This window comes from Blennius ocellaris (assembly GCF_963422515.1).
Source record: "Blennius ocellaris genome assembly, chromosome: 11".
Taxonomy (NCBI): domain Eukaryota; kingdom Metazoa; phylum Chordata; class Actinopteri; order Blenniiformes; family Blenniidae; genus Blennius; species Blennius ocellaris.
The window spans coordinates 26,539,890-26,561,533 of NC_137660.1; the positions used below are offsets into that span (position 1 = coordinate 26,539,890).

The following is a 21,644-nucleotide window of genomic DNA, read 5'->3' on the forward strand; positions in this document are numbered from 1 at the left end:
AACAGAGGCGCCCAGAGGAACACTTGATTTGCCGTTCCCTTCTAATAACAGTTAACTCATTTTATCCTCGTAACCTGTTGATATTTGAAGTCTATCTTTGATTAACACGCGTCGTGCAAAGACCACAGAACCGGCTTCTATAAATCTCACCGGGATCACAATTTATGAATACCCAGAAACGTGTACTTCTGCGGCCTGTATCAGTTTACACAACTGTACAAGCACGCCGAGGCAGGAGTGATATATATATCATTGTGCTCCGAAGACGTCTGCCACTGTTTTGGCAGCCATTTTGTTTTTTCTAAATACATAGTCTCTCCTCCTCAGCTGTCTATCTGTTGGCGCTGTCAGCCACTCTTGTGTGATTGGTCTGATGGGCTTGATGCTCATCACTCTGTCAGGCTAGGCTCGCCTTTCATTAGTCTGGGCCCCTCCATCCGCCACACTCACACAAATCACATTGACATCCAAACTCCTCAGATCCAGAGAGCAATTTAACTGATATTCATTAGAGAGATGACAAGAGCTGATGGGAGATCTGTGGAGTGGAGGAGTGGGGGGACTCATTGTCCTCCTATCCTATCCCTGTCCTGTCCGCCTCTTTTCTTCCCCGTTCACTGCTGACTTTGTTTTAGGAGCATTGAGGCGCATCGGCGTCTATAACTACCCAACCCTCAAGGATAGTCAAGACAAAAGAACAATGGATAACACATCTAATCTCCTCTTTATTATCACAGAAAAATACAACTGAGAGGAGGTTTGTGTTTTTTTTTTTTTTTTTTATGCTAAATAATTGGCTGCAGCAGATCCGCAGCTCCAACACACTGCTCTCCAGCAGCCACTATAAAGCTCATTCAAGCAGAAGTCCAATCATTTAGCCCTCTCCCTCCAGCCTCTCATTAACCCCCAAAGTGTCAACTATCTCATTAACGCCCCCAACCATCCTCACCCAAAGTCCATCACTAAGCCTAAAGCATTATCAACACATACAGTGCTGAGAAAAGAAAAAAAGGAAAAAAAAATGAAACGATCATGTCGGAGAGATAATTTTATATCTGCAAGGACTCGGGAAGCTCTGGAAACTCACAAGTTATTCAATAAGGCCGCTCAGCCTTTTTCATTTGCATTATCAATGGCTACCGGCTGGAATCCCATCTTTCAATTATCATCCTTTGTTAAGGGCTTTATTCTGCTTGTCAGATGTGAGTCATCACTGGGTTCTCCCACAACGTTTCACAAATGTATCCTAAACGTCGGAGGGCCGGGAGCAAGTCTGAGGCGGTAATGAGTTTGTGTGAGAAGACGGGGTCAGGACACAGTGTGTGTGTGTTAATTAATCTGTTCCCGGGTGGGAGGAACTGAAGCGAGATGATGAGATTTAAGAGAGTAAATGGGTGTGCTGCACTCGAGCTGTCCTCCGTTGAGTGAGCGAGCAGGGTTAGAGGCTGGGCAAATGGCCGTCACCATAGTAACCAGATAACTTCCCCGGCCCCAAGTCACTCAGTCAGTCAGTCATGACAAGAAAAGCCTGGGAACATCAAACAGAAGGAACATGGTGTCCCTGAGCGTCGTCAAATAAGACTAAGGTAGATGGTTGGAAAATTTAAGGAGTTTATGCGTGTGTGTGTGTGTGTGTGTGCCTTCATCACACATACTGAAGCACATTAAAAAAAAAAAAACTTTCTCATTACATGGCACTGAGCCTGAATTGTGACTACTCTGATAGCATCAACACCTGCCAGTAATATTGTTAGATCCAAAAGCCTGCTTTGAGGGAATAGCACCTGTCTGTGCATTCTGCACCACTGTCAGCTTGTCTCAGCGCGCGTATATAGGATCCGCTTTATTTTTTCCAAGGGACAGTCTTGGAGTCCAGGTGTGTGCCAGATCTGCTGTCTGTGCCCAGGGCTCCTGATGGCATCCAAGCCCCCGTGGTAATCAGCCCACTCTGCCTGCTGTTGTAGCCCGCCTGCCTCCTCCTCCTCCAGTGGCTCGTTTCAGAAACATCTGGTGGTTTACATGCAGCACACACCACCTGCCAGACGCCTTGCAGGCAGTGGCACCACTCACACCCCACAACAACGCGACGACACAGAAATCACCAAGAATACTTGACAAACTGCAGTTGTGAAGACAACTGCACGGGTAAATGTACTTAAGTTCTGTTCAGCGGATATGCGGATGTCGCCTCGCGAGCAATCTGTCAGCTGATCCCCACATGCTTAGTCATGTAATTGTGGACAATATTTCAGAGGATTGAGGTCTTTTCTTTTCTTTTTTCTTTTTTTAATCTTTGCAGCATGAAGCAAATTACATTTTGAAAGAAAACCATAATATGGCTGTTATCTCTCTTCATTATTAAAGCACTTTTGAAATGCTGTTTCCCCTCAAAATGCAAAACGATCATCAAATCTCAGCTTGAAAAATATTAAAGAGAACAACAGTTTTATGCGGCAGTTAATTAAATTTAATCATAGAAGCACAAAGCATTAACATATTTGTTTTTTTTTTTTATCAAATAACATTTATAAAACTATTGTGCAAAACAGTGTCCTTTTAATCTTCTTCAAAGGCTCTGCACCAGTGGATAGTCATAGTCCTCTTAAATTAGGAAATATAACAAGTATGCATAATTTAAACAGCAAATTGTAAGCTCACACACTTTATGTACATTTTTTACACAGACCTGGATTCTGAGTGCCCATTACTCAATGATAAAGAACAAGGCAGCTTTTACAATCAGCAAGAAAATCAATAGCCTGTACACAGAAAACTATAAAAACAAGCGATGAACTTCTGCAGTTTGGCAGATTCTTTTAAGGAGCTTTCTCAGACATTTGGCTGTTTTAGGTGTTAAAAAAAAAAAAGACCAGTTTAAAAATGCCTTTTTAAATCTGGACAAGACAAGACTGTACAAATGTAACAGTAAAACATGCAGTCTACCAGCAAATCAAACTCAGACACAAAAATACAAAATAAATACAATAAAGTTATTACATTTCAAGTTAATAGCTGACCTTCTCGTCAAAAAGATTCACGGCGATCATGAAATAATCTGTCCACTGTGGTGTCACATTGCCAGGTGAATGCAGACTGAAGTGTTTGAATATTTTTAGATTTTAACATGAAATTTAATGACCTTAGAAATCCAGGGAAATCAGAAATGTTTATAAGCCAAACTGATGTAAACACCTTGTGCTGACATTTTTAACAGTAGTTCATGGCATCTTTGTGCATTACCACGTTTCGAATATTCCATTTTTACTTTTTCTTTTCCCACTATCAACAGTCATTCTACATATGTTTTCCAGTATTTCTACTGCTTAGAGTACTTTAATGTTTCTCGAGTTCACACACATATAGCAGATGGTCCTCTGGAGACTTCCCATGGCTCTTGCTGAGGTGAAGCTTGATGGCGTGCTTAGTGGCAAACTTGCGGACACAGAGCTGGCAGCGATACACAGCTCCATTACTACTGCAGTCATCTTGTGATTGTGGAGAAAGGAGGGACTCCAGGGGCACGAGTTTCTCAGTGACAGTGTGAGAGTCCCTTACAGTCTGTTTGGGGGACAGCTTGGCCAGGTCCTTGATTCTGAACCCGAGGTGGGCTTCCAGGTGGCATACATACGCTGCTGGGGTTCGGATCTGCGAGGCACAGTCGCTACAGAAAAAAACCGGCTGACCAGAGTCCAGGTTCTTTAGGAACTTGGTTCTGCCTGTTCTCCTCAGCTGATACTTGACATTAGCCAGCCAGTGGCTGATCGTGGTCATGGAGAGACCGGTGAAACGAGATATGTGCATCCTTTCCTGCGGGCTGAGATCGTTGATGATGTACTTTCCCTCTGACGTTTGCCTCAGACTTGACGCAAACTGGGCCTGCAGCAGGAGGAGGTGCTGGGGGTTCCAGTTGGAGTGGCGGCCCTTACGTTTGTGGCCATGCAGGGAGGCCTCGTCTTCTTCTTGGGTGGAGCCCACAACCTCAGTTTTCTCCGTGGCCCTGGACCGCGAGGTTGGCTTCGTGGCGTGATGAGACTGTGTCAGGTTTCTCAACATGTCTGAGATATCCGACAATGCATTTTCATGTAAGGGGCTGCTGGATGTGTAGGGCGAAACGACTGTGAGCTTTGCGGGAGTGACAAGAGAAATGGGGGAGATGGAGGAGGCTGTGGATGAAGGTGTCAGGGGGGCTGAGCCCACTGAGCCTCCTCTATCACTCTTCCCTTTTGTCAGGTCCATTGGTTGGTCATCACTGGGCTGGCCAAAACTATTATCAACTACACACTCTTGCTTTTTGGTCTGTGACGGAGGAGCAGCGACAGCGGCCTTCTCAGCCATGCTCTGGCTAAGTCGAGACAGCAGGCTCAGGGGATCTTGGTTTGGCAAAGAGGGCTTGGCTGCTTTCCCCAAATGAATGTTCATTACTGACTGAAGAGCACTTAGAGGGTTGACAAAGGGCTGCTCAGGAGGAGTATGACCAGTGATAATGGCGGTGCTGCATCTCAGGGCAGAGGCGAGTGGGGATTTGACTGCCGTTTCTCTCTTGGGCTCTGTTGCCGGGGATGCTCTGTCACTATGGCTTCCCCTGTCGCTATTGGCTGGGGTGACTTCCCTCCATTCCCGGGGTGAATCAGCCTCTCCTCCCTTGTGTGATTCTCCAGCCTCGCTGCTACAAGGGGAGAGCTGCACCTCCCTCTTAGGGGACAGCTGCTTCACTCTCTGCTCTACTTTGGCCACTTTCTCCGTCACCTTTTTCACCAACTCCTCCATTGCCTGAAAGTTGTTGCTGGGAAAAGGCGAGGACTGACTGAGTGGCGGAGAAATGAGGGGCTGGTTCTTGATGAGGGAGGAGAGTGCTCCATCCCCTCCATTGAACAAGAACTTCATCTGTGAACTCTTTTCTATGCCACCTTGTTGAAGTTTGAGTGAACTGGGAAACTGGTAGGCAGCGTGGATGCTTGGGTAGCCCCCCCAGCTGGGATTCCCACTCTGTGCCTTATTGATAGCTGACGTTACAGTGTTTTCCAGTGACTTAAGAATATCAAACCCCCCTTTCGGACTCTCCTTCAGGTCCTCTTCAGTCAAATAGTTATACTTTGAAATGTCATATTTCTCCTCCTTCTCACTATCCTCCTCTTTACCAGCCATAACTGCAACTTGCCTTTCATTACCGGCTGCCTCATCTTTAGTGCATTCCTCCTCGACCTCCTCCTTCTTGATCTCTTTGAGAGGAGGGGAAATGGCAGGGGGGGTGGTGGTCGTCTGCTGCGGTGGAGGGGAGAAGGTGGAGGGTGCAAGTGGTACAGACTGGACCCTCTGTTCAGTAGGTGTGGTAACCCTCACGGGGTTGGGCGAGGTCGCCTCTGGAAGTGTTTTGATTCTTTTCCCCACAGAGCTGGTCACCCTAAGGAAGTGTCCTGTCACCATCATGTGGGTCCGCAGCTCTTGAAGTGTATTATGGGAACTCCCACACTCCATACATTTAAGGATTTGATATTTGTTAGACTCAAATTGCCAAGCATAACTACCGCCATTCTGATGGCCATAGCGGTTATTAGGGGTGGAGTAGGGGCTTGAGGAAGGCTTGTGTGTAGGTTCGCTCAGCTCCGAATGTTTAGCTTTGGGGGTTCCTTCCCTGGAGCGTGGCGCGGAAGTAAGGTCCAATCCCACAAATCCCCTTTTCTTAGAAGACATGATTTTGGCTGCCACGGGGGCCATGGGCTCCTTCAGAGGCACTTTCTGGTAGTGTTTGGTCTTGATCATGTGGACACTGAGGTCCTGGAGAGATTCAAAGGAGTGGCCACAATACATGCACTTCAAAACTTTCTGGGCGTCCTCTTTCCCCTCCATCTCCAGCAGAGATCGCTTACGCGGCTTAGACCAGCGCTTCGCTCCACTGCCGGCCTTGTCATGGTTGTCATCCCGATAGTGACCTGTATCATTCATGTGAACCGTGAGCTCCACCAGAGTGTCATAGGCAGCACTGCAACCCTTGCAGCGGAATTTACTAGCTCCGGTGAAGATGGAGCCAAACAGCTTTGGGTTTTGCCTGTGAAGTTGGACTGTACTGAAGAGGCTGGGCTCGGAGTGAGCGGGGTTTCGGCTCTGAGCAGGAAGCTGCTGCAGCGTTTTTGCCACCGCAGTCTGGTGCCAGTCGTAGCTACCGCTGCTGCAGCTGCTGCTACTACTAGTGCTGTTACTCCGAGCTGGCTTTTCTGTGGGAGCCAAAGACGGCGTCTGTAGTGGTGTGGAATTAAAGTTCAGCGGTGACCACAAGGGGCTGGTCAAAAAGCTGGAGTAGATTGCCTTCATTTGTTCTAAGGTGTCCATGCCAATGGGTGGAGTCTTAGCATCTGCACTCAGAGACGCTGCACTGGAGCTGCCCTCGACCTTTCTGGACGGGCTCTCAAAGTCTGAGAGGCGGTCACTGGTCTCACTCACATGTGACTCACTGTCCATCTCTTGTCCTGAGAGCTCTGTGGCCTCGGCTGATTCCTGGTCACACGGCTGCTCCTTAGAAGTCCCGTCGCTCTGCTCCACGAGCCCATCCTTCATGGGAGGGTCGTCCTGAGGGGCGGAGGGCAGGTCTTCAGCTTCTGCTCCCTCGTCCTCCACAGCGAGCTCGGCCAGCTCCTCGGGAGAATAGGCTGCGAGGAGAACGGAGACAAAGAGAGAGGGAAAGAGATGAGTTAAATTGCAGGCAGTGAACACGCTACGTTAGAAAAACTGGAGAAAAAGTTTCCCTGCTATGTGTGCCCGAGGACTCCCAGGGATAAATGAGCCATCTGTGTGGGAGCCTTTAAAGCTGAGCTGAGAAATTACAGTCATCCCATTTCACCTCATCAACCGTTGAGGTGTTATTTTCCTCTAGGCGAGCCTGTATTTATATACTACCCCAGCCACACGGAACTTATGCCTCCCCTCTTTTCACTCCTTCTATTGGATGAAAACAAAAAAGAAATATCTTGGCAAAAACATAATGCACCATTTTATTTATCTCAGGGCGCAACAGCTTGAAATGAAAACTAAATCTGAAATTAATGAAGCCCAATCTCACTGTGGCATTCTCCTCTGGGGTAATAAATGAGTTGGATCAACCTCCATCTGTCAGTTAATATGTCTGACGCCTCTTCATCTGCCTCTTCTCTGATTACACACACATACATACTGACACACACGCACACACACACGCAATGAGCATATCTTGAAGGATTTCAAGAAAGGGATGTCAAATGTTGATCAAATTTTGATGCGCTGAATAGACATCCCACATTGTCATCTGGACTGAAGTGAGTTCATTACTTTCTCGATATGGAGGAGGTAGTCAGTGTCAAACTATATTCTTTAAAGCTGACAGCGGTCTAAACAGGTGTTAAATGACTGGCATGATACATCGCAAAAAAAGGGAGGCCAGAGAAACAAAAGAAAATCAAGGAATACGACGGCACCGTGATAAGAGATATGGAGGATTAAAGTATTAGCAATCCATAAGTGACGTGTGACTTTGCATGCTGATGTCGACGGCTCACATGAACAATTCTGCCAAGTGTGTTTGCGAGAATGTGTATCTCTGGGAGCCACACAAATCCAAACATATTTTACACAAACTCCTGTGGCGACGGGTCGGCCCACCTAATGCCAAGTCACCACCACCACTCACCCCCTTCATCCGCTGTGTCACCCCCACTCCCTCATTTCCTGTCCGGCTCACTCTCAAAAGCCATCAACTTAAGGAAAAACAAATAATATCTGAAAAGAGTGGACGGCCCGTGGACAGGTCTGAGGCCATTTTGGACAATATTGTAAAATACAAGACAAATGCCACAGAAAGAACCTGTAGGTGAAGGCTTTAATGGTTGAGGCACTCCGCACAGGAGAGCGTGTGGACACACACACACACACACACACACTGTGACTAAATCCTTCACCCCCCCCACCACCACCACCACCGCCCCACGCACACACATCCAGTCTAAACAAAAATGTCATAGCTGAAATAACTCTCATTTCCAGTGCTAACAGCCAATCTCTAGGCAGCCATGCGGCTGGCGCTGGTCTGATTTGGGCCCTGGGGGCACAGTCAGCAGGCAGCCCCACTGAGAGGCTAGCCTAATGGAGACCTGGCAGGTGCGGCCCACTCTCCGTCCTCCCGGAGATTTGGTTTGTCACTGGGTATCCATTACCTGCCATTCTCCGCTGATAGACCCCGACAGCCCTGATCAAAAGATGTCGTCGGGCCCCAGTCTGCTTGGCAGTCAGTGGCATGTCGTTTGTAAAAAGGGCCAAGCAGGGTGTAAATAAAATGACATGATCACTTCCCCGGCCCCTCATGTTCTGGACACAATTATGATAATGTGGACGTGGAGGCAAGGGAGGGGCCTGGGAGAAGCGAGAAGGAGGCGAGGAGGTAAATCGCTCACGCATGGGCAAACGTACGAGGGAGCCTCTGCTGCACTGTCTTTTTTCCCCCCCCCTTCTTCTGGAAGGTATTTGTGTCAGATTGTGATTTTAAACAGCAGACCCGACCAGAATGAGGCACTTAATGTGTTTGTGTGCCGACGAGATGGTCACAGATGTCAGCTTGCATCAGGCATGCCCGGCTCATTGCTTGACCAAGTTGTCAGGTCACCTTTTCTCGTTTCCAACGAGGAAATATTCCACGTATTTCTCCACAGTGTCTCGCTATTTCATCAAACTGCCGCTATATACAATTTCATGTCACGCTATAACATTTATACGCCTTCCCCGGCCCGTCCATGTGCTTTAAGCTGGTTGTAAATGTTTTACATTTTATACTAACGGAGCGATAGCCCGATGGGTTATTGTTCGTTTGTCATTAAGGCCAGACAGCATATAGTGAAAGAAGTCCAAACGGACCCGCTATAAAAACCTATACAGTCAAATCGTGCTCCCAGGCAATTTAAAATGCAAAACAAAAACCATTATGTCTGAGCACTATCTGTTAATTTAATCCCCAATGACTGATAATCCATCACACAGGGCGACAACCACATCCAATTATTCTCCCTGCCTTGACTGACAACAGAGGTGATTTATCAAGCTAATAAAAGGTGATGGGAGTATAGAGGCTCCCTTAGAATAAATTATGAATATTATGAATACAACAATACTCTTAGACGCAGTCTTAACTAATATCTAAACATATGGTGCAAGGCCAATGTATGAATTTTCACAGTGTGTGGGTGTGAGAAAGTGGAAAATAAAGTGTGAGCGGGTGTGTGTGTGTGTGTGTGTGTGTGTCCTCGTAATGATAGACCGAGCTGATGCCATGTGGAGGAAAGACAAGAATCATTAGGTTCCATGAATGATTCCTTGGGGGTGGGGGAGGCGGTGGTGGTGGTGGTGGATAAGAAGGGTAGGAGGTACAGTTTCACACAATCAACATCTCAGTCACAGCTCAAACAGAAATAGCAATAACAAATTCACACAAACACACAAGGCTGCAGAAAATGGAAGCCTCTTATGCGAAAACACACACATCTCACTCGAACATACACAAGCTCAAATACACCCCCGCGTAATTATAAATAAAACTAGTCAGGCAATTTTGACCCCCCCCCCCCCCAACCCCCCACCCCCTCCACCCCACACAAACACACTCGTACATGCACGTAGATGCAAGCGATGAGGAAAGACAGTGACATCTTGGCATGCAGGAGGCATTCCTGTGGAGTATCATTTTCATAAACATAAGGGCCGCAGACGAGGAGGGAGAGATCATCTGATAGAAATACTGCAGTGCTGCTCTGACGATCAGGAACAACAGAGAGGGCAGGGACAGGGGGTGATTAAGCAGGAAGGTGCTGTGGCTGCCTCTAAAGCCGAGGCTTTCAGTGTCTCTACCTCCCTGCCTCCGTTCCTCCGTCCTGTGGCTCATTTCTTCTCAGGCACTGCTGAAGGTTTTGCTTGTTTTCTTTTATGCCGTGTTGTTAAAACGAGCTCTGTGTGCAAAAAGGAAATCTACCATGTGTTTTCTCAAGGAAGAGCAAACCCCCCCCCTAAAAAACATCTTTGCACTTCTATAGTATGCTTGTATGATTAACAGCTAAAAGATAAGGGTGGGGGAAAAAGCGACTTCATGTTGATTTGCATATTATTTTTCTCAGTTGATGTACATTTCTGAGAACGCCATTCGATATCTCTCCATCGTGCAAATACAGTAAGTCCCAGTTCTTAAATAATCCCCCTTGATGACCACAGGGAATATTCCTGATTTGGCCTCCACAGCTGAGGAAACAGTCTGGGAGTCAGATCACACCCAACACGAGCAGGGTAAACAGGATGCGTCATTAAAAGCTCTACCTGTGTCTGACCAAATGACTGCTTAGTCAAGAACACAACCTTGCCAGAGGCACCGTGATTAAAAAAAGAAAAGAAAGAAAGAAAGAAAGAAAGAAAAAGAGCTTTGTATGGTCATTATGAGGACACTATTTCAATCTGTGTGTTTCCCCTCTTTATTTACACAATTTACACACTAAAAAGATGATGCACAGATGACAGATGTTGGCTTATTGAAAGGATAAAAGGTGCTATATTTCTGTTTTGTTTCTGAAATGGCATTTTAAATTTAAAATACTGGAGGAAATAATATCTTAAAAGTAGCCGTATAATGTACATGCATCGCATATATAATATTGGATTATGCAAATAGGGGAGAGTCAGAATGAAATAAGAAAGGAAGATAGAATAAATAAATGTCGTAGGGATTTAAATCTTGATAATCTATTTATAACAGTGCATTGCACAATGACACAACAGGGATCGAGGGAGGGAGAGGATGTTGTCCGCATGGGTGGTCTCTTATAGTTCACATGTAAAGGAAAAGTTTCACAGTGTTGTCCAGAGAAAACAAGTAAATCAAACAAAGAAAAAAGAAATAGCATTTTTTTCCCTCCACGTCATTGCTCTTAGTTATTGAATTAAATAAAGAAAATGAAAGTTTAGGTGTAGGCTCAGACATTTGACTCTGCTTTTGTCCAGAAGAACTACTAAATCAGTGCTGCCTGTGTGAGGAGAGTTCAATTGTAACGCAACATGTGTGGATCTTGACATGTGTACAGTATTTTAACTGGACCCTGACGCCCTTAAACCAACACGGCCCCTCAGCGGGGGGCTCTTACTGACAGGAAACGGCTCCATAACACGACAGGATAGGAAGTCACCTCATTTTCAATCAGAAAAAAAGAAAAAAAAAAAGAAAAGCCAAGAGGAAAAACACAAACCACCGCCTTTTCACTCACTCTCAAGTTTCCCAACAGTATAAGACTCCTCAAATAGATGAGAATAATTTAGTCCAAAACAGCCCCATTCTGTCAAAATAGCAGCAGATCAGTAACATACCTAAAATGCCTTTCTCTTGTACACATTTGTCAAAGTAACACACTCAATCAAACTCAGGTCTCTCCCTCTTTTCCCTTTGATCCTTACAAGCCGGCTGAAAAGTCCCACGAGAAAAAAAAAAATGTAACAGGTGATCTGTGGCCGTTTTAAAAATTAACAAGTCCTGACATAAGTAGCTTTTTTTTTTTCTTTTTTCCCCCCCCTTCTTCTTCCAGACGTGACCAGTGAAGGTGCTGCTCACTTTCTAGGATTCTAATGCAACAACCATTGCCGTTGCTTTGTGCTTATCCGGGGCTATCGTGTTACCGGCAATCGTGGATATCTTTTGTCAGTCTTTATTTGTGTGTGTTCTCTACCCCCTGATGGCATTGTGAATACATTGTGTCCGCCGATTGTAGTGCAGGATGTGTGATATGGGAGATGGGAAAAACAGAGAGATCATTCTGGCCCCAGGCGAAGCTTTAGGGCTGAACCTTGTCAATGCGCATAGTAAGAGGGGAGCAAGAGAGAAAGAGAAAGAGAAAGAGAGAGAGAGAGAGAGAGAGAGAGAGAGAATAGATTCAGCCCTCCGCTGGTTGTTGTGTTATGACTGGACCTCGAAGCTGCCAGCTGCATATGCAGACCTTCAAGACCTGAAAATTCGTTCCCCAGTTTATCTGACGCGAGGTGAGCCACAGACACCAAAACGGCAACGCGAGACGAGAAAGTGGCGACCGAATGCGCAAAAGTCCCAGTTTGAAGTAGCCACAATAAAGAGATAAACAAGATGGAAACAAACAGCTGAAAACGATTGGCGCAAACTAACTTCCGCACAGGTGCGGGACCAAGGGCGGTGAGTGACGAGGACGGAGGACCCACGGGAAGGTTCCAGTCCAAAAAAGCATCATGGAGCCCGTCTCATGCGACGATGCGTAGTGAGTCAAGCCTCCTTTCGAATGCTGCACGTCCTCCTTTCCATCCACTTTACGGTACTCGGGCAAAAAGTTCCACGGAGCACAACTGCTGCATTTCTCCCGATCCCTGAACTGTATAGGCCACACCTAACAATGTTATTAAAAAGGTCACTGGGTTGTGTGAACGGGACAGAACTGTAAGACGGAGGCCCGAAAGAGGAGCCAGAAATAAGCTAAGGATATTGTAGGTCTGACTTAATGACACTTTAAATCCTTATTTACTGTTGGAGGCAAATTCCTACCTCTAATGTCTTTTTTTTTTTTTCTCTCTCTCTCTCTCTCTGGCTGGCCAACATTTTTAGTTGAGGCGGCACAGATTTATAGCTGAACCCGAAGCCTGAAACGCAGAACATTCACAACAAGTCAATCTAGGCCCAATTATCTGGATTCAAGTATCTGGAGATGCAGATTAGTGTACCTGAACTGCCTGTTGTACTTGTCGATGTATTGAAGGCCTGAAAGAAATGAAACTGCGCTAAGTACAGCAGATCAAAGTCGCACTTTGCCAATAATTCCCGTGTGGATGTTTTACCTGCGCCTCCTGGTCGAGAGGTTTTGGGAGCCGAGCTGAACTGGGTCCTGTTTAAATCCTGTCTGCTCTGCGCCACATGAAAGAAGTTGTAAAACAGTCTAAGTGATATCATGGGGGGGGGGGGGGGGGTGTCACTGCAGGGCATGGACCCATCTAATTCTTTTGGTGCCGTGTCCTTGTTTGACTCTGAGCAAGATGGGAAAAATATGAACATCTTTGACAAACTAGGATAGAAAAATAGCAGCTGGAGTTTGTGTGTTTTTTTTTTTTTTCCTTGGATTCAGAATTTGGGCAACTAGATGTATAGTGCTTTAATGGTCGGATGCTTTGTAGATCAAACTAAATCTCTTGATAAAACTTTGAAATGTATTCATCTTCCTTGTTATGCGTCTTGTTCTTAAGCACTTTGAATTGGCTTTGTGGTATAAATGTGCTTTAGAAGTGAAGTTGCCTTGCACCCAAAGTTGAAGTTTAGGGTTCGGGTGCAGGGTAAAGTGTCAAGGGGAAAAGGAAAAATAAATAAATAAATCAGGGTACTGCAGAGTGGGACAAGCAAACCCCTCACACAACACACAGCTGCTGCCATGATCGCCTAGCAACGAGGAGGTGATGGACGCAGCCCGAAGATGGATGGCCACCATAAATCACCGTAGTGTGTAGGAGGAGGAGGAGGAGGTCGGAGACCGAGAAGAGACCGAAAGAAGGATAAAAAAACAAAACAACTGTTTCCCCCTAACCCCTCCACATTTTCTGCAGAAGCAGCAGGGCTGGCCTTGCCTTGACCTCGCACTGTACTTTTATTCACCGTTGTTGGGGGACGCCGCAGGTCTGTGGAAAACTGAATTATTTTTTTTTAAAGGTTGTTGTGACAGTTATAATACATCGAATGGATCATTTTATAATGTATAATTGCAATAAATGCAGCATGCATGCCTTCAGTGTCAAGTTTTATTTGTATTTTTTTCCCCGATTCGACTAACTTTCTAAAAGATGACAATGTTGACTGACTATACCTTTCATAAAGCAACCCTCCCGGCAAAGCAATCTGGGTAGTGTAGTTGCGGGATAAACATCCCTGGGCTATCTGATTATGGCTTACTGCTGCGGCACTGGTATCTAGTAACACTCAGAGAGAGAGCTCAGCCATCCATCACACAGTGAGTGTCTGTCTAAGGCTTTCCACCCTGCTTCTTCTCGTCCTGGCTCTCCAGTTACAGCCATACACGGCCGGCCTAAATAATATTCCTCATGATAAATGGCACTATAAGCCTGGTATCCATCATTAATCTGATTTTTAAAGAAGCATCCATCTTGGAGAGAGCCTGTTAGGGCCACGGGAGAGCAGAGCAGCTCGGGTTCATTTAAAGGCCAGGCTGCCGCATGAGTGATACCTGTCAGCGTTGTTCATCAGGGAGCTGCGTGCACTCGCACACACACACACATTCACGGAGCATTAAACATTGACGCCATATGGCCACGTGTGCACGCAGACACACACACACACACACACCTCTGCAGTGCCTCTCCTTGCGCTCGTTGTGCATATATTATGAGTAAACAGCACTAACACACTTGTCGGACTTGTATACTCACAAAGCATATTTCTTCCCTTCATTCAGACATCTAGAGACGTGTCATGGAAGAACATTCTGTCACTCATCAAAACAAAACTCTGTGTAACTCAACTCTCCCCCCCACCCCACCCCCCTGTCATCTAGAAGAAGAAAAAATCTCCTCTCCCTGTCGCTTCTCCTCAAGGGTTTCAGGAAAACTCTCTCTTCCCTGGGAAAAACCCCCCAAAAAAACTCTCACTTTGGTTTCTCTTTGCAGACTCTGCACCTCATTCCCCTTCTTCTTCTTTTCGTTTCCCTCAGTCCACTCCTGTGTCTCGTTTCCCCCCCCCCCCCTCTCTCTTTCTCTTCCTCTCTGCCCCCTATCCACCTCCCTTCTCTCTGCGAGTCTGGTAAAGCCCGTTTGATAAATGACACACGTCACCGTGTCAGAAGCGAAGGGTGGGTCAGTGATAAATGACTCTGTTGAAAAGGAAATCGGCTCTCTGGCATGGCCCGGCTATTCTCCTCCTGGATTGGGTTTCGGGACCCCTGAAGACCGGAGCGGCTCAGTTTCCCCCCCCCCACCACCACCCCCCGAAAAAAAAGAGCACACATCCCACCAGGCCCCGGCGCTCTCAAACCTCCGGGAGGGGGCGAGTGCGTTGGAGGGATCCAGCCTGTCCCAATTGTCGCCACAGTGCAGCTGCATCTATCACAACAGCGGTGGGACTATTTTTACAAAGCCTGTGCGACTCAGTGCCCAGACAGCAGTCTCGGCTGAAAACCTCGGCTGAAAGCACACCGAGAGCTGAAAGGGAAGAGTGGATGGCTAACGGTTTTCTATTTGTGACACTACTACAGCACTTACACTCCTCTTTTTTCTCCTACAGCCCAGCCCTATGGCTTGACATCTGCCAAGTGTGTGTTAAAAAGGAGAGAGGACCCATTTCGAAAAAAAAAAAAACCCACCTCTCCTCCACTCCCGCCCTCCGCCGCCCCCTTTTTCTCTCTTCCCATACAATTCCTGGCAGGGTGGCACTGTTATCATTACACAGGCAGGATTTATGGAGTCAAGGCCTATGGCAAAAACAAAAAAAAAAAAAAAAAGGGGGGCGTCCGTCAATACCTGTGGGAAACACTCTCGTCGGCCTTCCTCCACCTCCTTCACCACTGGTCCTCACTGCCTCATTAGGTATGCACTTATCAGACACATAGATCACAGACGTGACTCAACCTCGCCGGAATCCAGCCACAGGACTTTCATTAGCAGCGAGGCCAGAACGTTTGCCTCGGTCACACCTGCAGACGACACCAAGAGGGAGGCGCGTTGTTGTTGTTGTTGAAGCTCAAGTCAGTTGGACAATTAAGTTTTCGACTCACAATCCACCCCCCCTGCTGCTCTGCAATGAACACGAGAGCTGACGGGTATAAAAACCGAGCGAACTTGATTTCACAATGCCGTCATTGTAAAAAAAATCTGCAACTGCTTGTATCTTCACTCCAGTCAACTCATAAGCCTTCGGTATCTATTGCGAGCCGCAGTTCTGTGTAAACAAACCTGACAATGGCACTTTCGACTGAAAAAAAAAAAAAAGGTTTAAAAGAATTACAGCCCAACCCCAACAGGTAAGGCTACAGTTACCACTGCTTTCACTGATGTTGCAACCAGAACCACAGGCTCACATTCAGACCTGATAGATTACAGAGTACAGGCCCATTGATTTGGCTACACACACGCACACACACACACACACACTCGTAGACATGAGTGATGGCTGCCAGTCTGGCAGCTGTACTCCTGACCAGGCAGAAAGAGGAAACTGTTGCTGTGGTGTCCTATCCACCCCACCACACACATACACACACACACTCACACACTCCTCTTCTTCTATGTAAGAGTCTCTCTCTCCCTCGCTTACAACACTCACACAAATGACCGTAGTCCATGTTTTTGACAGTGGAAAGGAGGGTGGATTTTCTCCGCGGGCAGAAACTCTGAAAACTGTAAACACCCTGCATCTACTCTGAAGACACGCCGGACAGTGAAGGCACTCCAGTAAAAATAACACTCGTCTCGGCTAATATGTCATAACGCCAGTCTTTGACTTCCTGTTATTTAAAACAAAACTTTCTGAAGACATTTCAGTGGAGGAAAAGGGGATCTCGGTGTCTCGACAGTTGGGATGGGGGGTGGGTTGGGGGTTCTCGTGTTTGCTCGGCTGTTTACGTGGCCAACTGCCCTGGGTTGTTAAGAGCACTCAGACCTGACCCAGGTACGCGGGCCCCATTTGTCACCTGCAGCAGAAAATTGAGTTACAGCACAACCAAAGGCGAGCGGCTCTGTGTAATATCAAGTTGATTACATCAAAGTGGTGGCAAACCTCATTGGGCCGGGCACCCCGAGCATGTCATCTCCAATCACAGTGCCTGTCAGGACTCCATCAGCCTCACGGCTAATTGGACCGGCGCTAATGAAGCAGGCAAAACAAGTTTTCTACTGTGGAGAGAGAAACCCTCTCAGACAGGAAAGAAAGAGAGAGAGAGAGAGAGAGAAGAGACAATGAGAGAGCAAGGCAGGGAGGGTGTGTGTGTCTATGTGTGTGTGTGTGTATGGGGGGGGGGGGGGGGGGGGGGTAAATTTTTCATGCAAGTCTCAAGGTTGCAGTGGGCTGACTCTCCCCCTAAGTCCCTAATCAAGGCCCATCATCTGTCATCCTTTTCTTTGCTCTCTCTCTATCACCATGCTCTGTGCTGCAATCAATTCATCATCACCCTTTGTGTGCCACTGAACAGTTGACAACTTTATAACTTGCAGCTGCACGGGCTGACTGACAGGGGTGGAAGGGGAGCATGAAAAAAAATGAAGAAATGAATAGATGAATGAATGAACAAAGAAGCGTGGTTTCAGGGAGAAAAAAGTTGTTTTCTAAAAACACAAAACGATCTACATTACAGCCTTTTATTCCCTTTCGTCAACAGAGAAACGGCAGTGTAGCAGGGAGGAGAGAGTAGAGAGAGTAGAGGAGATTGGTGGGGTGGGGGGGGGGACGACAAAAAACAAAACCATCCTTCTCACTGATCTGAAATCAGAAAGCTTTCAGTCATTCTTTATGTGCTCCCCGCGGCCACTCTGAGCCAGTGAGCATGTACATTAGGCTGGGGCATTTTGATGAAATAAAAGCCCAGGCCAGCTTATGGCTAAACAGAATGGGAGCACTCACTCAGCCTGTCTCTGATTGACCATTAAAGCCATTGATGAATGGGCCTGTCAGGGGAGAGACAATTAAATCAAACATGAAACAAAGCCGTTGTGACGGCCCGGTCTGACAGAGCAAACCCATTCCTCCCCTCCATTACATAGCACACGGCTCCTTTTACAACCCCTTAACCCACTCCTCCCGCCTCCTCTACCCACTGTATGTGTGTGTGTGTGTGTGTGTGTGTGTGTGTGTGTGTGTGTGTGTGTGTTCAAAAGTGAACAAGTGAGCATGTGCACATGAGAGTGTGATGTTCCCTGCTGGAAGTGTGTGTCTGTTTCTGTGTGTGATGTCTCACTGTGAAACCACTTTGCCCTCCCTCCCTCCCTTCCTCCTCCCTGCTTCTTTCACTTTTTCGTGAGTCACTTGACCATCAGAGTGATACAAAGTGTGTGTGTGTGTGAGAGAGAGAGAGAGAGTAAAAAAACAGAGAGAGAGAGAGTAAAAAGTACACAAGGCCTTTCAAAGTGGTTTGAGCGTGACGTCAGCGGCCCGCAGCACATGGTGGGAAGTGATTTTCTGATGCAAATCGGGAAGGATCAGATCAAAGCCGCATGACAGCCAATCAATCAACCGTCAAATCAGACATGGCAACTGTCGATTATGGCTCCTTCCAGCCCACGAAACCCCATTGTCTGCTTTCAAATTGTTTATCTTATTCTAAGAAAAGAAAATCCTCTGAGGTAGAGCTTTTTTCTTTTTCTTTCTTCTTTCTCCCCCCCCCCCCTCCGCCTGTCTTTCTTGTCTTTTTCCAGAAGTTATGCGCTCGGATCAAATGCGCACAAAGCCCTTATGGCACGCCTCAAGAGACCCACCATCAAGAGAAAACACCGAGGCTTTGTGTTTTTAACTCTTTAACGGATCAAACTCAGGATCGGTAAAGTATCCGGGATTTAAGTTTTTTTTTTTTTTTTTTTGGGGAAAACAATCGGAAGTTTATCCGATCCGGGCTTGTCGACATGCGTAGAGAGGTAAAGAAGAAGAAGAGAAAAAAAAAACGCTCGACACTGTATACAGACTGTACATCCGCTTTGGAAAGAGAAAAAGAAAAAAGAAAAAGAAAGGAGGAATAGTTTTCTATCGGGTCTCACAAGAGTGGCCAAGAGTGACAAAGCGCATCGCGAGACAGACCACAAAGTGGAAACGGAAATGCAGTGACTATAAAGTGAGCTTTACTAAACAACACACAAAAAAAAAACGACAGCACCAGCTTTGACACGGTAAACCTTTTTTTTTTTTCCTCCTCTTTTTTTTAATGCACAGATCGAGTTCTGCTTTCACGTACCTGCCGCGCGCTTCGGCGCTTCTTGTTTCCTCCGTGGCATTTTTTTGTTGTTTTGTTTTTAATTGTCGATTTCCGTGAAAAGTCTTTTTCTTCTTCTTCTTCTTCTTCTTCTTCTTGCTTTTTAATATTATTATTTCATACAGCTTGCCCCCTTTCGCCGTATCCGGGAAGATCCACCTCTACTCAAAAAAAAAAAAAGAAAAAAAAAAAAAAAAGAAGGAAAGATTCACGCCTTCGTGTAGTAAACGGCGCAACAACATCGGGGAGTCCGATGGACGGAAAAACTCGAAATCATCGTGAGGGAATAAAGCGAGCCTGCGGGGGAGAGAAGAGGCATGATGTGAGGGAGCCCGGCAGTGGTTTGTTGTTTTTTTTTTTTTTTTTCTCCCCCCCTCTCTCTCTCTCTCTCTCTGTATCGCTCTCTCTCTCTCTCTCTCGCTCTCGTGGGTGGGAGGATCGGCGGTTGAGAGAGCCAGCGTCCACCTCCGGTTGCCTGGTCTGGCAACAGGCAAAGTTGAGGGATAAGAGAGATGATCGCGTCACTCACAGCAGGAGAATGGGCAAACCCACCGCTCCGTTAACTCTTTACTTCTCAGGGAAGAAGGGGCGGACACCAACACGCACAGCCGAATGGTGTCCTCCTACCTCTCATTTTCACATGAATCACGGGGCTGCAAGGAGCCATTAGTTGATTATAAGACGCGGGAGGCTGATTATTACATGCCACAACAGCTACAAATGTCTGGATGTTATTACAAAAAAAAAAAAAAAAAATGTAAAAAAAAACAACAAAACGTGCCAGTTGAACTCATTACTGCACGTTTTAACCTTTTAACACGGTTTCTTATTAGTTCAGTCCATTGTTGTGCGATTTCAATGGGAATTGTGAATAAATTGTGACGTGCTAATGGCATTTTAATAGTTCTGATTACATGTATGTGTAAATGCTGACCATGTATACGTTTAAACAGTTTCTTTTGACGCATGCACATTGAATCCCCCCCCCAATAAAAACACAACTGAGAGCATTATTTATAATATGTCACCTTTATTTTACCAATTGAGAATCAGCTTCTATAACGCCTCATTGTAAATAGTGTCATTCTTCTGTGATTACAGCCGTCACCTATGCCTAGCCTTGTGTATAACAACATTTGATATTACCTACTTAACTTCTATTCTATTCTATTCTATTCTTATTTACAGTGACTTGTCGGTCAAGAAACGGCAACGAGGCACAAAGACAACCATAGAAACAAATATGAACATGCATAATATGCACTTTTATATAAGAGACAATTACTGATCCAGACTAAATCACAACATCGCACAAAAGCCATTTTCATTGCACAAAAAGTGCAAACCAGTCAAAATGGGACATCTGTATTATGGCCAACAAACACTACATACGATCTTTATTTATTATGTGCAGTGTACAGGTGAATTTCAGAAGACGAAGAAAAAAAAAAAAAAACACAGCTCAAGTGGCCTCAAGTCAGTTTTGTAGTATGCTCACATCATTAAGCCCTTTATTGGTGCAAACATTCGTAAAGCGATGTCACACACCCCCGCCCCCCACCCCACGCACACACAGACACACACACACACACCGCCTGAAAACGCAAACATGTTCGATGCCTCTTCCCCGCTAATTTAATGTGAGCAGTTAAATGTTAGCTTTCATCGCTGTAAAAGCATCGGTTCTCCCATATATCCACATTAGGTGGAGATCAAAGCCGGTTCAAGGAAGGAGCATTAAGTCTCGGTGCCAAGGTAATGAGGCTTTTTTTTCACCGCTTGTTTCTCTTTTCTCTCGAGCCAGCAGCATCTCTGCAGAGCGAGATGGTCCCGGGTCTCCCCCTGTGCTTCTGATGTGTGCTGACCCCTGCCAGCGGAGGAAAAAAAAAAAAGCCACACACAAATACCAAAACACACTGCTGCGTAGGGGTGCTCAGTGCCACACACATATTTTGCAGACAGAGACATCTGACGTCGTCTTTTTCCTTTTAATCCCCCCTGTTTCTCTCTCTCGCACACACACACACACACACATACATGTGCACACACCAGCGAGAATTAAAGGCCTCTCTGATCAGGGCTCGGCACTGTCTTCCCCTCCTCTCTAAGAGCACAGAGGCTGGGTCCCTGTCACTTTAACAACATGAAATTACAACCCAAATGGGATGTCAGGGGTTAGCGGTGTCTCCAGGAGAACTATGTGAATATATTTCCTCCTATGGACCTGCCCCCATCGTGACCTCCCCCAGGAACAAGAAGTAACCCGGTGATTGGCGTTTTTACAGCCAAATTAAACCGTCTTGCAGCCTGCTGAAGGCAGGAGGAGAAAGCAGCCCTTCCAAAATTAGTGAGCCATCATCATGACAGAAAGTAGTGGGGACATGGTGTCATCCGGCTACTGTATCGATTAACCCATAAATAGTATATGGCCTCTACACCGTGGCTCTGCCAGGCTTAGACTGTAAATGGAAGTTATCTCAGCGGGACATCTGTCTTGCTTTGCAGTTTGTGTTAAAGCGCATATATATCCGGGGAGTGCGACGCGCAATGGCTGTTTTAGCACGCCGCCGCGAAGGCGGCGTCGCGCTTCTAATGTAAATACGGTCAGAAGTGCTTCCAGCGTAAGAACGGGTGAGTTTCTAATTAGAACGAAGCCGCAATTACTCTGTGCCAGATTACTCGGTTGTT

The 21,644-nt window shown here is 46.3% G+C and overlaps 1 protein-coding gene across 1 annotated transcript; it reads right to left on the reverse strand.

The window, feature by feature from the left end:
- Positions 1 to 2,456: 2,456 nt before the first annotated feature.
- On the reverse strand, positions 2,457 to 19,427 carry tshz3a (teashirt zinc finger homeobox 3a). Its single transcript, XM_080504978.1, has 2 exons — positions 18,939 to 19,427; positions 2,457 to 6,644 (listed from the first exon to the last, which is right to left on the reverse strand). Exons 1-2 carry the CDS (start codon positions 18,976 to 18,978, stop codon positions 3,334 to 3,336), a joined length of 3,351 nt encoding a protein of 1,116 aa, XP_080361104.1. The 5' UTR covers positions 18,979 to 19,427; the 3' UTR covers positions 2,457 to 3,333.
- Positions 19,428 to 21,644: the final 2,217 nt, after the last annotated feature.